At 42.3% G+C, this 12,068-nt stretch overlaps 1 protein-coding gene across 3 annotated transcripts in view; it reads left to right on the plus strand.

The window, feature by feature from the left end:
• The window catches only part of PLXNC1 (plexin C1), a 158,867-nt gene that overhangs the window by 68,478 nt on the left and 78,321 nt on the right, over nucleotides 1–12,068 (plus strand). For all 3 annotated transcript variants that reach the window (XM_054442098.2, XM_054442100.2, XM_054442099.2), the window contains exons 6-9: nucleotides 2,534–2,681; nucleotides 6,738–6,825; nucleotides 9,124–9,226; nucleotides 9,673–9,759. In XM_054442098.2, coding sequence (XP_054298073.1) covers nucleotides 2,534–2,681; nucleotides 6,738–6,825; nucleotides 9,124–9,226; nucleotides 9,673–9,759 — 426 coding nt within the window. The remainder of the gene's footprint in view (nucleotides 1–2,533; nucleotides 2,682–6,737; nucleotides 6,826–9,123; nucleotides 9,227–9,672; nucleotides 9,760–12,068) is intronic.

Below are 12,068 nucleotides of genomic sequence, written 5' to 3' on the forward strand. Positions count from 1 at the left end.
CTCTGAGCTCCAGGCCTATACCCAACTTGACACATCTGCTTGAGTATCACACAAGTATCTTGAACTACATACACCCAAAGCTGAAGTCTTGAATCTTCTACCCACCTGCCTGTCCATCAGTATGCCCCATCTCCATGTATGGTACCTCCATCTGTCCATTTGCTCACCAGCATCCTCCATATCCACGTCCCCCACTTCCAGTCCTGCCCCATGCCACTTCTAAGGGGTACCTTGACTGCCTCGTTCTTTCCCTTTCCATTGTACCATCTTAGCTCAGTCATTTCTTGATGATTCCTTGATACCATGTGACCTTCCAGTTTTATTCTGGTGGAATGTTCTATACTTCTACTAGTCTATAAGCTCTTTGAGGGCAAGAACCATAGCTGTTTGGTTCACTGGTATATTCAGTACATTGTGCAGCACTTGGCATATGTTGCAAGCTTGATAAATATTTATGGAATAAATAAATGGAATAATTATAGTTATGTAAAAGCTACATATGTGAGAACTAGAAGGAAATGTGGAAACTTTAAAAGAGTTGGTGAAAATATGATTTTAAAAAATTCTGATAATCTTGTTATAACGTTTGAGTGTGAATTCAATTTAAGACATATATGTATACAAGATAAGATATGTGGCGCGGATATAAATGCTGCGTTGAAGATTCAGCATGAATGAGAGTTCAGGCATTTGTTGAAGATGAGTTAGTGGGAATGGTTTGGGATCTTTCACTGTGCTCAGAATTCCCTAAAGATAATTGAACTCCAGTCCAGGTGAAGTGGACTGAAAGAACTTGCCTTCTTCCAGCATGATAATATGGCCAGAACTTTTTGAAAATGGAAAGATAGGGGTGACCTCCAGGGACTAGATGAGACTTAGCACGCTTATCAAAGAACCAGGGAGACAGCAGAGTCTTAGGTGGCAGTGCCTAAGTCTGGGAGGAAGTGAGAAGTATAACAGAAGACAGACAGCTGCCAGGTTGTCTAGACTATGGCTCTTCATAGGGGGTGATAAGGTTACCACTTCCTGCACTCCCAGGTTCCTTTTACTTAGCCCTCATTCCCACCAGATCCCATCATGCGCCTGATGCAAAAGGAGTCCACTGTTGGCATGTTAATTCCTATAATTTTCCTTCTGAACAGGACACCTGGCTGCCTTGTTCCTTTGGACCATTTTCTTGGGAAAAAGTTACTTTGGGGACATTTCAGGATTGTCTTTTTGTGTCCCTACTATACACACACACACACGTACAGGCACACAGATGTATCCCTGTACACATACAAACACACACACACAAAAACACTCCCTCCACCCAATTTTGATCATATGTTTGACCGCAAGCAAAACCTTAACTAATTCTAAAGCACATTTCACAGGCCACCTTCTTTAATCATCATCTAACAATATTAGCAATAAGGAATAGTTGACAAATGTATCTTCACACCTAGGATCATCAAGGCACGCTGTCTTAAATGAACCCTAGATCAAAGAGAAACAGATGAAAAAAAGTCATGTGTTTGGATGGGAATAATTAATATCATAAAGATAGAAATTTTTCTAACATTAAGGCATATATTTAATACAATTTCATTTAGACTCAGTCCCCTCAACCCCTTTGGATAAAATGAATATGGATGAATAATGTCCAGGAAATGCTAAGAAAATTATGAAAATAGAGATAAAGCAGGAGAGATTTGCCTTATCAGATGCTAAATATATTTAAAATCACAGGAGTAAAAACTTAATGACATTGGAATAGAAGTAGATCAATAGATTATTAGAACAGAGCAGAGTTCAGAAATAGATTCCAGATAAATGGAAATTTAATATAGGACAAAATGATATTTCAGTTCAGTGGGAAAAGGAGGTTTGTTTTTGTTTAATAAATGGCTGTGACATAATTGATTAACCATCTGGATAAAGTTGGACCTTATCTTACACTGTATATAAAAATACATTCCGGATGGATTGAAGACATAAGCTTAAAAAATAAAGCAATAAAGATGTTGGAATAATTTTATATTTGTCCGTAAGCTAGAGTTTGGGAAGCAGTTTATAGCCGAGACAAGAAACCCTGTATTTGATTACTTAAAAGCACATTGTGTAAGGGTAAAAGATGCCACAAGCAAAAGTTACAAGACAAACAATAGATTAGGAGAAAAATATGTGTCAGAAATATGACAGATAAAGATTAATATCTACACCATGCAGAGAGCTCTTGAAAATTGATAAGAAAAATATACACACAAAGCAGAAAAATGGTCAAAGAATAAGAATATGCAATTTACAAAAGAGCAAACCAAATAGCCAACAAAACATCTATTCTTTTATATTTTTATTTATTTATTTATTTATTTATTTATTTTGGAGGCAGTGTCTTGCTCTGTCACCCAGAAACATCTATTCTTTACATCAGCTCTTCTGAGAAATTCTCCCTCCTGTGGCAGGTCAAAGGGTGAGATCATATGAGGCTCTATGATGGATGGAAATGAGGCAAAAATCATCATTTTTTCCCCATATCTTCCCCGCACAGACTACAGTGACTATGGTGGGAAGCTTCTCTCCAAGACACTCAAAGTGCATGGTGAAGAATGTGGACTCTAGCAGGGAGCTCTGCCAGAATAAAAGTCAGCCCAACCGGACCTGCACCTGTAGCATCCCAACCAGAGCAACCTACAAAGGTATGTGGATTCTTCTGGGTTATTTTTGTTATAAAGTCAAAAAAACAAGGGAACCACCTGAGTTTAGTTTGCCCAAGGAATCTGAATAGTTCCCCCTCTGTAGACTCACTCCCTCACTACCCCCTGGTTCCCACTTTTCCTCTGGGTCCTCCTCAACTCTGGTTTACCTCATTCATTGACTCCAAGACCCCACTATCAGATATGCCTGGACAATGACAAGAGGAGGGCAAGTTGGATAGGAGAGTGCAGAAAAGCCAGATAGCACTGGGCTGACTGTACCCAAATAGTTTAGATAATTCAGAGATCTGAAAAGCAAGAAATGCCCTGGGTGAGATGAGAAATTTTAACAACCAATGTTCTATCAGTTTGAGTTCATTGCATTCATACATCCATCCAGGAAGTATTTATTGAACATCTACTATATGTGAGGCACTATGCTAGGTACTAGGGATACAGTGACTCCCCCTTGCCCCTAAAAAAAGACTGTACACAGGGATAGAGAGAAGTAAGTAGCTCATTACGATGCAGTGTGTAAATACAGGGAACATAGAGTACCATGAGAAGCACATGAAAAATGTACCTTACTGGACATGGCGGAGGGGGAAGGGGGAAGGAAAGCTTCCTGGAGGAAGTGATGTCCAGACAAGGCGAGGGTAGAGTTGAGCCAGACAAAGAGGACGGGGATGGGTATTTCAGACAGAGACCAACCTGCATGATGGGCAGGAGAAAAAAAGCTTTATTTGAAGAACAAGAAGAGCTTCTACATGGCCAAGGCACGTGGGGTAGGGGAAGGTGGAAAGGGGAGAAAGAGGGAAGATAGATACCAAAGGAGGCAGCCAGGGGACCATGAAGGGCCTTGTGAACCGTGAATCCTGGGAGCTGTGATGAGATGCTGAAAGGTTTAAGCTGGAGGCTGGCAGCACAATCAGATTTTTATTACAGAAAGGTTCCATTGTGCATTGTCTGTCTTTCCTACTGGAATGTGAGCCCCATGGAGGCAGGGACTTGGAGAAGACATCTTCACTGCTGTGCTTAGAACAGTGTCTGGCACAATGTAGGCATTCACAATCAATAAACGTTTCTTGAATGAGTGAATGGCTTGAAGGTGGAGAATGAACCAAAGAAGGGAAAGACTGAAAGACTGAGTTCCAAAAGGTCACTTGGAGGGGTCCAAGTGAGAGGGAAAGTGAAAGCGGAAAGCTACTGGAGGGTCCAGGTGAGAGGGAAAGTGAGAGCTGGAGGAAAAGCCAAGGGGGATGGAGAGAAGTGGATTCAATAGATGGTCAGGAGGTACGGTGGGCAGACTGAGGACTCCTGAGTCTCTTCGAATGAGAAAGACTAGAAGTAGAGTTGAGTTCATGGAGTAGGTCTCCAGGACTGAGTGATGATCATTAATGGAGCTGAGTGGGTTTTGTGGTGAGAGCTGGAGTTACCCAATATCTTAGTCCATTCTGGCTGCTATAACAAAATACCTTAGACTGGATAATTTATAAACAATAGAAATGTATTGCTTACAGCCCTGGTGACTGGGGAGTCCACGGTCAAGGCTCCAGCAGATTCAGTGTCTGGTAAGGGCTTGGCCTCTGACTTCACAGATGGTGCTTGTTGCTGTATTCTCACATACAGAAGGGGCAAGGGAGCTCTCTTAAGCCTCTTTTGTGAGGACACTAATCACATCCATGAGGGTGCAGCCCTCATGATTTAATCACTTCACAAAGGCCCCATGGCTTAATACTATCACATTGGGTATTAGATTCCAACTTATGAATTTAGGGGAGACATAAATATTCAGACCATAGCACCCAATTGATCCTAAATCCTTCAAAAGGCAATTTAATGCACCAGGCCAGAGATGTGAGCTTAAAAATGCTCTCAGCCACTGGGTGGTGGCTGTTTGGGTCTGATTGCTTGGAAAATCACCTCAATTTTCCACTTTACTTTGTCCACACTGTGCAGCCTTTGTGATGCATTTCTGGTTAATTTTGTTCATTAAAACGCAGACCTTGCTCACCTATAAAATATGCCTCTGAAGTATTTGAGATCACCTTGTAAAGCTAGCTGGTTACTTTTAGAGCCTCCATCAGTTGCACCCAACCCTTCACCTGCCGTTTTCTGAATATCTTACATATCCCGAACAGGCAAACAAATTCGCTTCCCAGCCTCTTGTACTCAGCCAGCCAGTGACCATTGCCAAGCCTTTATCCATGGCCTTCTTTAAACCTAGAATGGCTTCCCCCTTTCACAAAATCCTTTCTCCCTTTCTGCTTTGAAACATTGGAGAAAAATCACCTCTTCCATATGCCCTTGCCGGATTCTGCTCTGACTTTCTCAGCCATTCTAACGCCCCTTTGGTCCTCCATGCACACCCCTGTCTTGGTACCCAGGTTACCAGAGGGAACTGAAACCACTCGTATGGTTGTTTCCTTGACTGTGCTGTCATCACCTAAATTATTTTACCTCTTCCAGAATAACTGTAAATGCTTTCCTAGAAGAAATCATGAATATTCATTTCCTTGTGATATTTCCAAATAGAGTTTTGTGCCTATTTGGTGCTTGAAAAAAAGTATGACTTTTGCAGTCTTCATCACCGGACACTTATAGATTCCACTGGAGTGTATTTTCACGGGGAGTCCCTCTGAGCTGACTGTCCCTGTGTTCATTCTACTCACATGTATCAAGTGTCTGTTCAGAGGCTTTTGCAGAGAAGTCATGCCAGCCCTCCAAGCCTCTTTGTCTTGAGAACAGCAGATGATCATTTCACACACACCCTTTGTACGTGAACCGAATTTTATGTGGAATTCTGACTTTCAGAGGGAGTGTTATTGCTGTGGAGAAGGACCTTAAAATAAGGGTTTTTAGACTTTGGGAAACACACACTAATAAAATTTCAATTAGAAAATTAGGGGTGCCAACAGAGTCAAGCCACCTTCTTATTTTGTCAAGACTTAGAATTAAAAAGCACCCTCTCGGCCAGGCGTGGTGGCACACGCCTGTAATCCCAGCACTTTGGGAGGCTGAGGCAGGCAGATCACTTGAGGTCAGGAGTTCAAGACCAGCCTAGCCAACATGGTGAAACCCCGTCTCAACTAAAATAAATAAACAAATAAATAGCACCACCTCCTATTCCTATTAATTCACCAAAGGGAAAAGATATTAATACCTTGTTATTAGCACTGGTCCCTGGACAGAAGGGGATTTGAAAGGTGATACTCTGTGTTGTGGCCCCAAACCTGGGCTCTATACAATCATTCCATGGGGAGCAATGCAACCACAGGTTCCTGGGTCCACCCCAGGCTTGCTAAATCAGAATATTTAGGGGCATGGCCCTGGGATCCATATCTTTGTAAATTTCTCAGGTGATTCTGATAGACAACTGGGTTTGAGAATCACTACCTTGGATAGAGTATGTATGTTTAAAGAAATACAGGAAATACTACATTTCTCTAATGCTGATTTAGTAGTTTTGAAATCCTTGTTATTTTGTTCTTTTGGGGTTTTCTAACCAATGAGTAGGTTTTCAAAGGCAAATAAGAAAACCTTTATCACAGATTTGGTGACAGTTGACCCCAAGAAGATCATGGAACCCAGCCCATGGAAACTACACTTTAGAGTATGTTAGGTAAATATTTGCAGCATGGATTTTTCTGAAGGTGCAGGATTTCTAATGCTCCGGTTTTCATGTTCTAGGCACTTCTTGCTCGGTGACTTGTTTTATTCTTATGCCTTGGCTAATTAAAAGCTGAGATAGTGATCCCTAGGAGAGTATGAGATGTAAATGAGCTGTAAAATGGCTTCTTCCTTGTGATTATCCATGGGAGGCTTGGAACTCGAGGTGGCTTCAGTCTGTTTGGAGGCTTGAGCTGTGCACTTCGGCTGCCTGATGCGAATGGCCCACGGGGAAGGAACCACATACTGATTGAAATGTTAGCAAACAGCTGGCACGCTCCCGCCCACTATGCAGAGGAGGCAAAAATATTTATCTTTTTTTGCATTTACAGCTATGCTTGACTATAGCAGGACTCCACCATAAATGACTTTTTCCCCCCTTCCCTCCAGATGTTTCAGTTGTCAATGTGATGTTCTCCTTCGGTTCTTGGAATTTATCAGACAGATTCAACTTTACCAACTGCTCATCATTAGAAGAGTAAGATTTTATTTGAAATTTGAATATTCTCTCGTTGGTCTTAATTTACTTATTTGTTTGACTCCTCGATTTCCTAAAGAACTGTTTTGTCAGACAGAACTTTCCAAAATGCCTTTTGAAGCATGGTGTAATGGGAGATAGGAGAGCCACTGAGCTAATAAGCTCTGCTCACACATTCTAGCCCCGACTAGTAAGCCGGCGCCGCGAGGGAGAGAGATCCACTGTGCTTAAGTGTTCATACCCGCAGGGAAATATGTCTTCCCAGGACCGAGAGGCAGCCTTGAAGTAAGTAAAGAAGAAGGGACAAGCCAGGTGTGGTGGCTCACATCTGGAATCCCAGCACTTTAGGAGGCTGAGGTGGGCAGATCGCTTGAGCCCAGGAGAGTTTGAGGCCAGCCTGGGCAATATAGTGAGACGCCATCGCTACAAAAAACACAAAAGTTAGCCAAGCATGGTGGTGTGTGCCTGTAGTCCCAGCTACTTGGGAGGCTGAGGTGGGAGGATCACCTGAGCCTAGGAGATGGAGGTTGCAGTGAGCCGGGATGGCGCCCCGCATTCCAGTCTGAGTGACAGAGTGAGATTGTCTCAACAGAAAGAAGGAGCACTGCTAGGTTCTCTTCTGATTGGAATGGCTTCGGAAATTTGGGCGGAGTGAGAAGCCTTGAGTGTAGGGGTAAAAAGTCATACTAGAGAAGGACAAGGTGAAGTCCCTTTCACCAAAAGAACATGTTCCTGCTGCCCCCCTTTTTCACCATCTTTGGCCTCTTTGAGCTACATAGGCCCCTGAGTTAGTGCCAAACCTCACTCCTTGCTTCTAAAGCAGCAAGAGGACAGAGGAAATATGTTTCTCAGATGCCTGACTTTCCAATTGGAAGTTGGGACGGAGGCCTGCAGGGCACCTTGGGAGGCTGCATGAGTAGCAGTGCTGTAGATCACTCCATGGTTTGATTGACCAGTTATGTGAGCACCAAATGGGAGTTTCTTTTGGCCTGGCCTGGGAACCATGGTTTCTATGGGGAAAATGAATTTGAACTTGAAGCTGAGCTGGGAGGCTGCTCTTGAATGATTAGAACAGGAGCCCCTGGGCCTCATCTCTTCCACTGAGGCACTTTGAAGAAGATGACACAAGGCCCATTTCAATTATTGCTAAGAAACAGAATGAATTTAAGGAGAAAAAATACAAAAATTGCTACAGAAAGCCTCAGAAGTTCATGAAAATAGGAAAAAAGGGTGAGAATTAAATAGAATTATATAGCTCAAAGACAGTTGAAAGATAACATAGCTCCCCTGATGCCCACTTTAAGGCCAGATGAAAGGAACCGACTAGCCCCAGGTCCCACAACTCGGTAATTAAGAACCAGACCTCAGACCTAGGTCCCCTGGGGAGGGTGAGCGCCCTTTCCATAGGTAACTGCTTCCTGTTAGGAAAGCACTTAGTACAGTAATCACACCCCGGGGGTAGAAGAAGCGTGCAAATCACAAACCCGCTTCTAGCTCACTTAGGTGGCCAGATCCACGAAAAAGCCAATGTGTCTTCTCCTTCCATGGAAACTGCAGTTTCTGTAGATCAGAATCTCAGAATGTTTCCTCATTTCTTGGAGAAGGTATAAAACAAACTGGGTCCCCCGGCCCTGCGCTAGCACCCCTTGCTAGAGCTAAGGCTTCCTCTGGCCTCCCTTGGCCCTGTTTCCAGATCAACCCTGATTTCCCTTTTTAACATTCCTTCTCATAAGTGCTTTTCAAGTCCTCCACAGTTTACCCAATCATGATAGGTGATTTGATTAGTAGAAACACAATTCTTCCTTAATTTGATTATAAAGCAAACACAGGCACCTCGTTGCCTCTGCTTGCCAGCTAACACTTTCTGTCTCACATCTTCCAGGCAGTTGGCAGTGTGACTGCTGGAGTGAGTGAGGGCTTCCTGATTTTGGAAGGCAGGGTGGGTAGAGGCGGGGAGAGAGAGAGATCCATCTCCAGAGGGACTTACCTGAGGGTAGACAAATAGCAGAACTGGATTCAGAAACAGATTCATTGGGTTCCTATTATCTACAGACCAGCAGGTGACCCAGCTTCAGGTTTCCATGGCAACACCCCTGCAGGTGCCATTCCGGCCCATCAACCTGAGGGCTTCCAAGAGCAGGGCACAAAGCCTCACAGGAATGTCTGTCCAGGGATTTTTTTTTTTTTTTTTTTTTTTGTCTTCTTTTAAATGCTTGCATGCCACATCACAGAGGGAAATTCTAGGATGTGAACATTGTCCTAAAACGCAGGAATTAAGTCAGTTTTCTGTGTTGCTAGATGCCCAGCATGCGTAGAAACTGGCTGCGCGTGGTGTAAAAGTGCAAGAAGGTGTATCCACCCCTTCACAGCTTGCGACCCTTCTGATTATGAGAGAAACCAGGTAAAGTGACATTTTTGGTATTGTAAGTCTTAACCGCCGGGCATGGTGGCTCACGCCTGTAATACCAGCATTTTGGGAGGTCGAGGCAGGTGGATCAACTGAGGTCAGGAGTTCGAGACCAGTCTGACCAACATGGCAAAACCCTGCCTCTACTAAAAATACAAAGTTAGTGGGGCGTGGTGGCGCATGCCTGTAATCCCAGCTACTCGGGAGGCTGAGGCAGGAGAATCGCTTGAACCCGGGAGGCAGAGGTTGCAGTGAGCCGAGATCGCACCACTGCACTCCAGCCTGGGTGACAGAGTGAGACTCTGTCTCAAAAAAAAAAAAAAAAGGTTTAACCAAAAATAAATGTCTGTGACTGCCTGGTCCTACCTTCTCTTTTATGTTTGTTGCACACTTTGAATTTACCACCCATCTGGATGTTGAAGGGATGTTCTCCATTCCAGGAACAGTGTCCAGTGGCTGTCGAGAAGACATCAGGAGGAGGAAGACCCAGGGAGAACAAGGGGAACAGAACCAACCAGGCTTTACAGGTCAGACCCTATTTTTGTGTGGTTGAGGGGAAAACCTCTCTTTGAATGACCGTAACAACAACTCGTACTACTCTGGGTTCCTTAAAAAAATTCTCTATTTTACTTTCTACCAAAATTCCCTTTTCTATCTTTGGTTTTTTAACCAAGTTTCACTTAATTAGCTCAATACATCAAAGGCTGGACACTCACATAAAATAAATTAAAATTCTGTAATTATGAAAAATGATGTTGCTGTGGTCGAAATAAAATTGTAAAGGTGACTTTGCGGCTCGCTGGGGAAGAGCTGGAAGGAAGTTTTAGCATTCCATCTGAGGGCTTTCAACTTGCACCTTATATAATTGCGTTTCTGGGGGTTATGTGTGTGGATGGGGGTCTGCGCAAAGTGTGCAAACTAACCTCGATTCCATTGTTTTTTTCAACTTTGTAGGGACATCTAACCAGTAGTGAACACTGCTAAACCAGAATTGTTATAGAATGTGTATTTCTCTTGCCTTCTCACAAGCAGTTATTTATCCATGAACTTTCCTTGGAAATGCCCCTTATTTTCTTCATAGTAAATTACTAAGTCCCCATGTCAGTCATGTTTGAAAAGAGGGGACATGACAACGTAAACATTTCTGGGCGGAACATATGTGACTGTGCTTACAACTTCACTCAGTCAACAAAAGTTCATTGAGCATCTATATGCTCTATAAACACAAAAAGAGGATAAGTCCTGCCCTTGCTAACCTTGGAGTCTAGCAGAAATAAACAAATTAAAAATGACAGCTCTGGGGAGAAAAAGGCTCCATTTTCCATTTCTCTAATCTGTGGTTTTGACTTCTCCACTTGCTGCTTACCTAAGGTCAAGTGCAAAGGTAAATAAGCAGCACATTTTGAATTATGACTGAAAAGTTTATAGTAACTTCAGGTGAATTAAGTAACAGGCAGAGGGAATGTAAATCAAATGGCTATGAAGTTAAGTAAAGGCATTAGAAAAGCTTGATGCTCAGGTGTCTCCAGACTTTAGCAGTCTTTGAGGTCTTGTTAAGTAATGGGCTCCTTTTCTCATCCCATTGGTTTGGAAAACTAAGACACAGCGACAAGGACTTGGATCAGGGAGACAGTGGCTTTGTGGCTTTTTCTTTTTAATTAAACTTTATTTTTGTTCCAGGGTTTGTTTGTTTGTTTTTTCATTTTGATAAAATACACAAACAAAATTTACCATTTTTATTGCTTTTCAGTGTACAGTTAGTCGTGGTAAGTACATTCACATCGTTGTACAACCCATCTCCAGAACTCTTTTCATCTTGCAAAACTGAAACTCTATGCTCATTAAATAATAACTCTTCATCTCTCTTTCCCCTCAGCCCTTAGAAACCGCCATTCTAATTTTTTGTCTCTATGAATTTGACCACTCTAGGTACCTCACATAAGTGAATTTGTCTTTTTGTGCTGGCTTCTTTCACTTAGCATGATGTCCTCGAGGTTCATCTGTGTGGTCGCATGGGTCAGAATTCCCTTCTTTTCTAAGGTTTACTAATATTCCAGTGTATGTATATACCATATTTTGTTTATCCATTCATCCATGGATTAACGCTTGGGTCGCTTCCACATTTTAGCTATGATGAATAATGCTACTAGAAACGTGGATGTGCTGCTATTTCTTCGAGACCCTGCTCTCAGTTCTTTTGGGTATATGCCCAGAAGCGGAATTACTGGATTGTATTGTAATTCTCTTTTTGGTTTTTTGAAGAACCATTGTACTGTTTTCCATAGCAACAATACCATTTTGCATTCCCACTAACAGTGCACAAGGGTTCCAGTTTCACCACATCCTCACCAACACTTGTTATTTTCAATTTTGTTTGATAGTAGCCATCCTAATATGTGTCAGGTGGTATCTCATTGTGGTTTTGATTTGCATTTCCTTGATGATTAATGATGTTGAGCATCTTTGTATGTGCTTGCTGGCCATTTGTATATCTTCTCTGGAGAAATGTCTAATCAAGTCCTTTGCCCATTTTTAAAATTGGATTATTTTTGTTGTTGTTGAGTTGTAGGAGTTCTTTATGTATTCTGGATATCAACCCCTTATCAGATATATCATTTGCAAATATTTTCTACCATTCCATAGGTTTCCTTTTCATTCTGTTGACTGTGTCCTATAATACACAGAGTTTTTAATTTTGATGAAGTCCAGTTCATTTATTTTTTCTTTTATTGCCCATGCTTTTGGTGTCATATCCAATAAATCATTGCCAAATTCAATGTCATGAAACTTGCTTTCTACATCTATTTGTAAAGGTCTGTAGCACTTATATTTTGGC

This window comes from Pongo pygmaeus, chromosome 10 (genome assembly GCF_028885625.2).
Source record: "Pongo pygmaeus isolate AG05252 chromosome 10, NHGRI_mPonPyg2-v2.0_pri, whole genome shotgun sequence".
Lineage (NCBI taxonomy): Eukaryota > Metazoa > Chordata > Mammalia > Primates > Hominidae > Pongo > Pongo pygmaeus.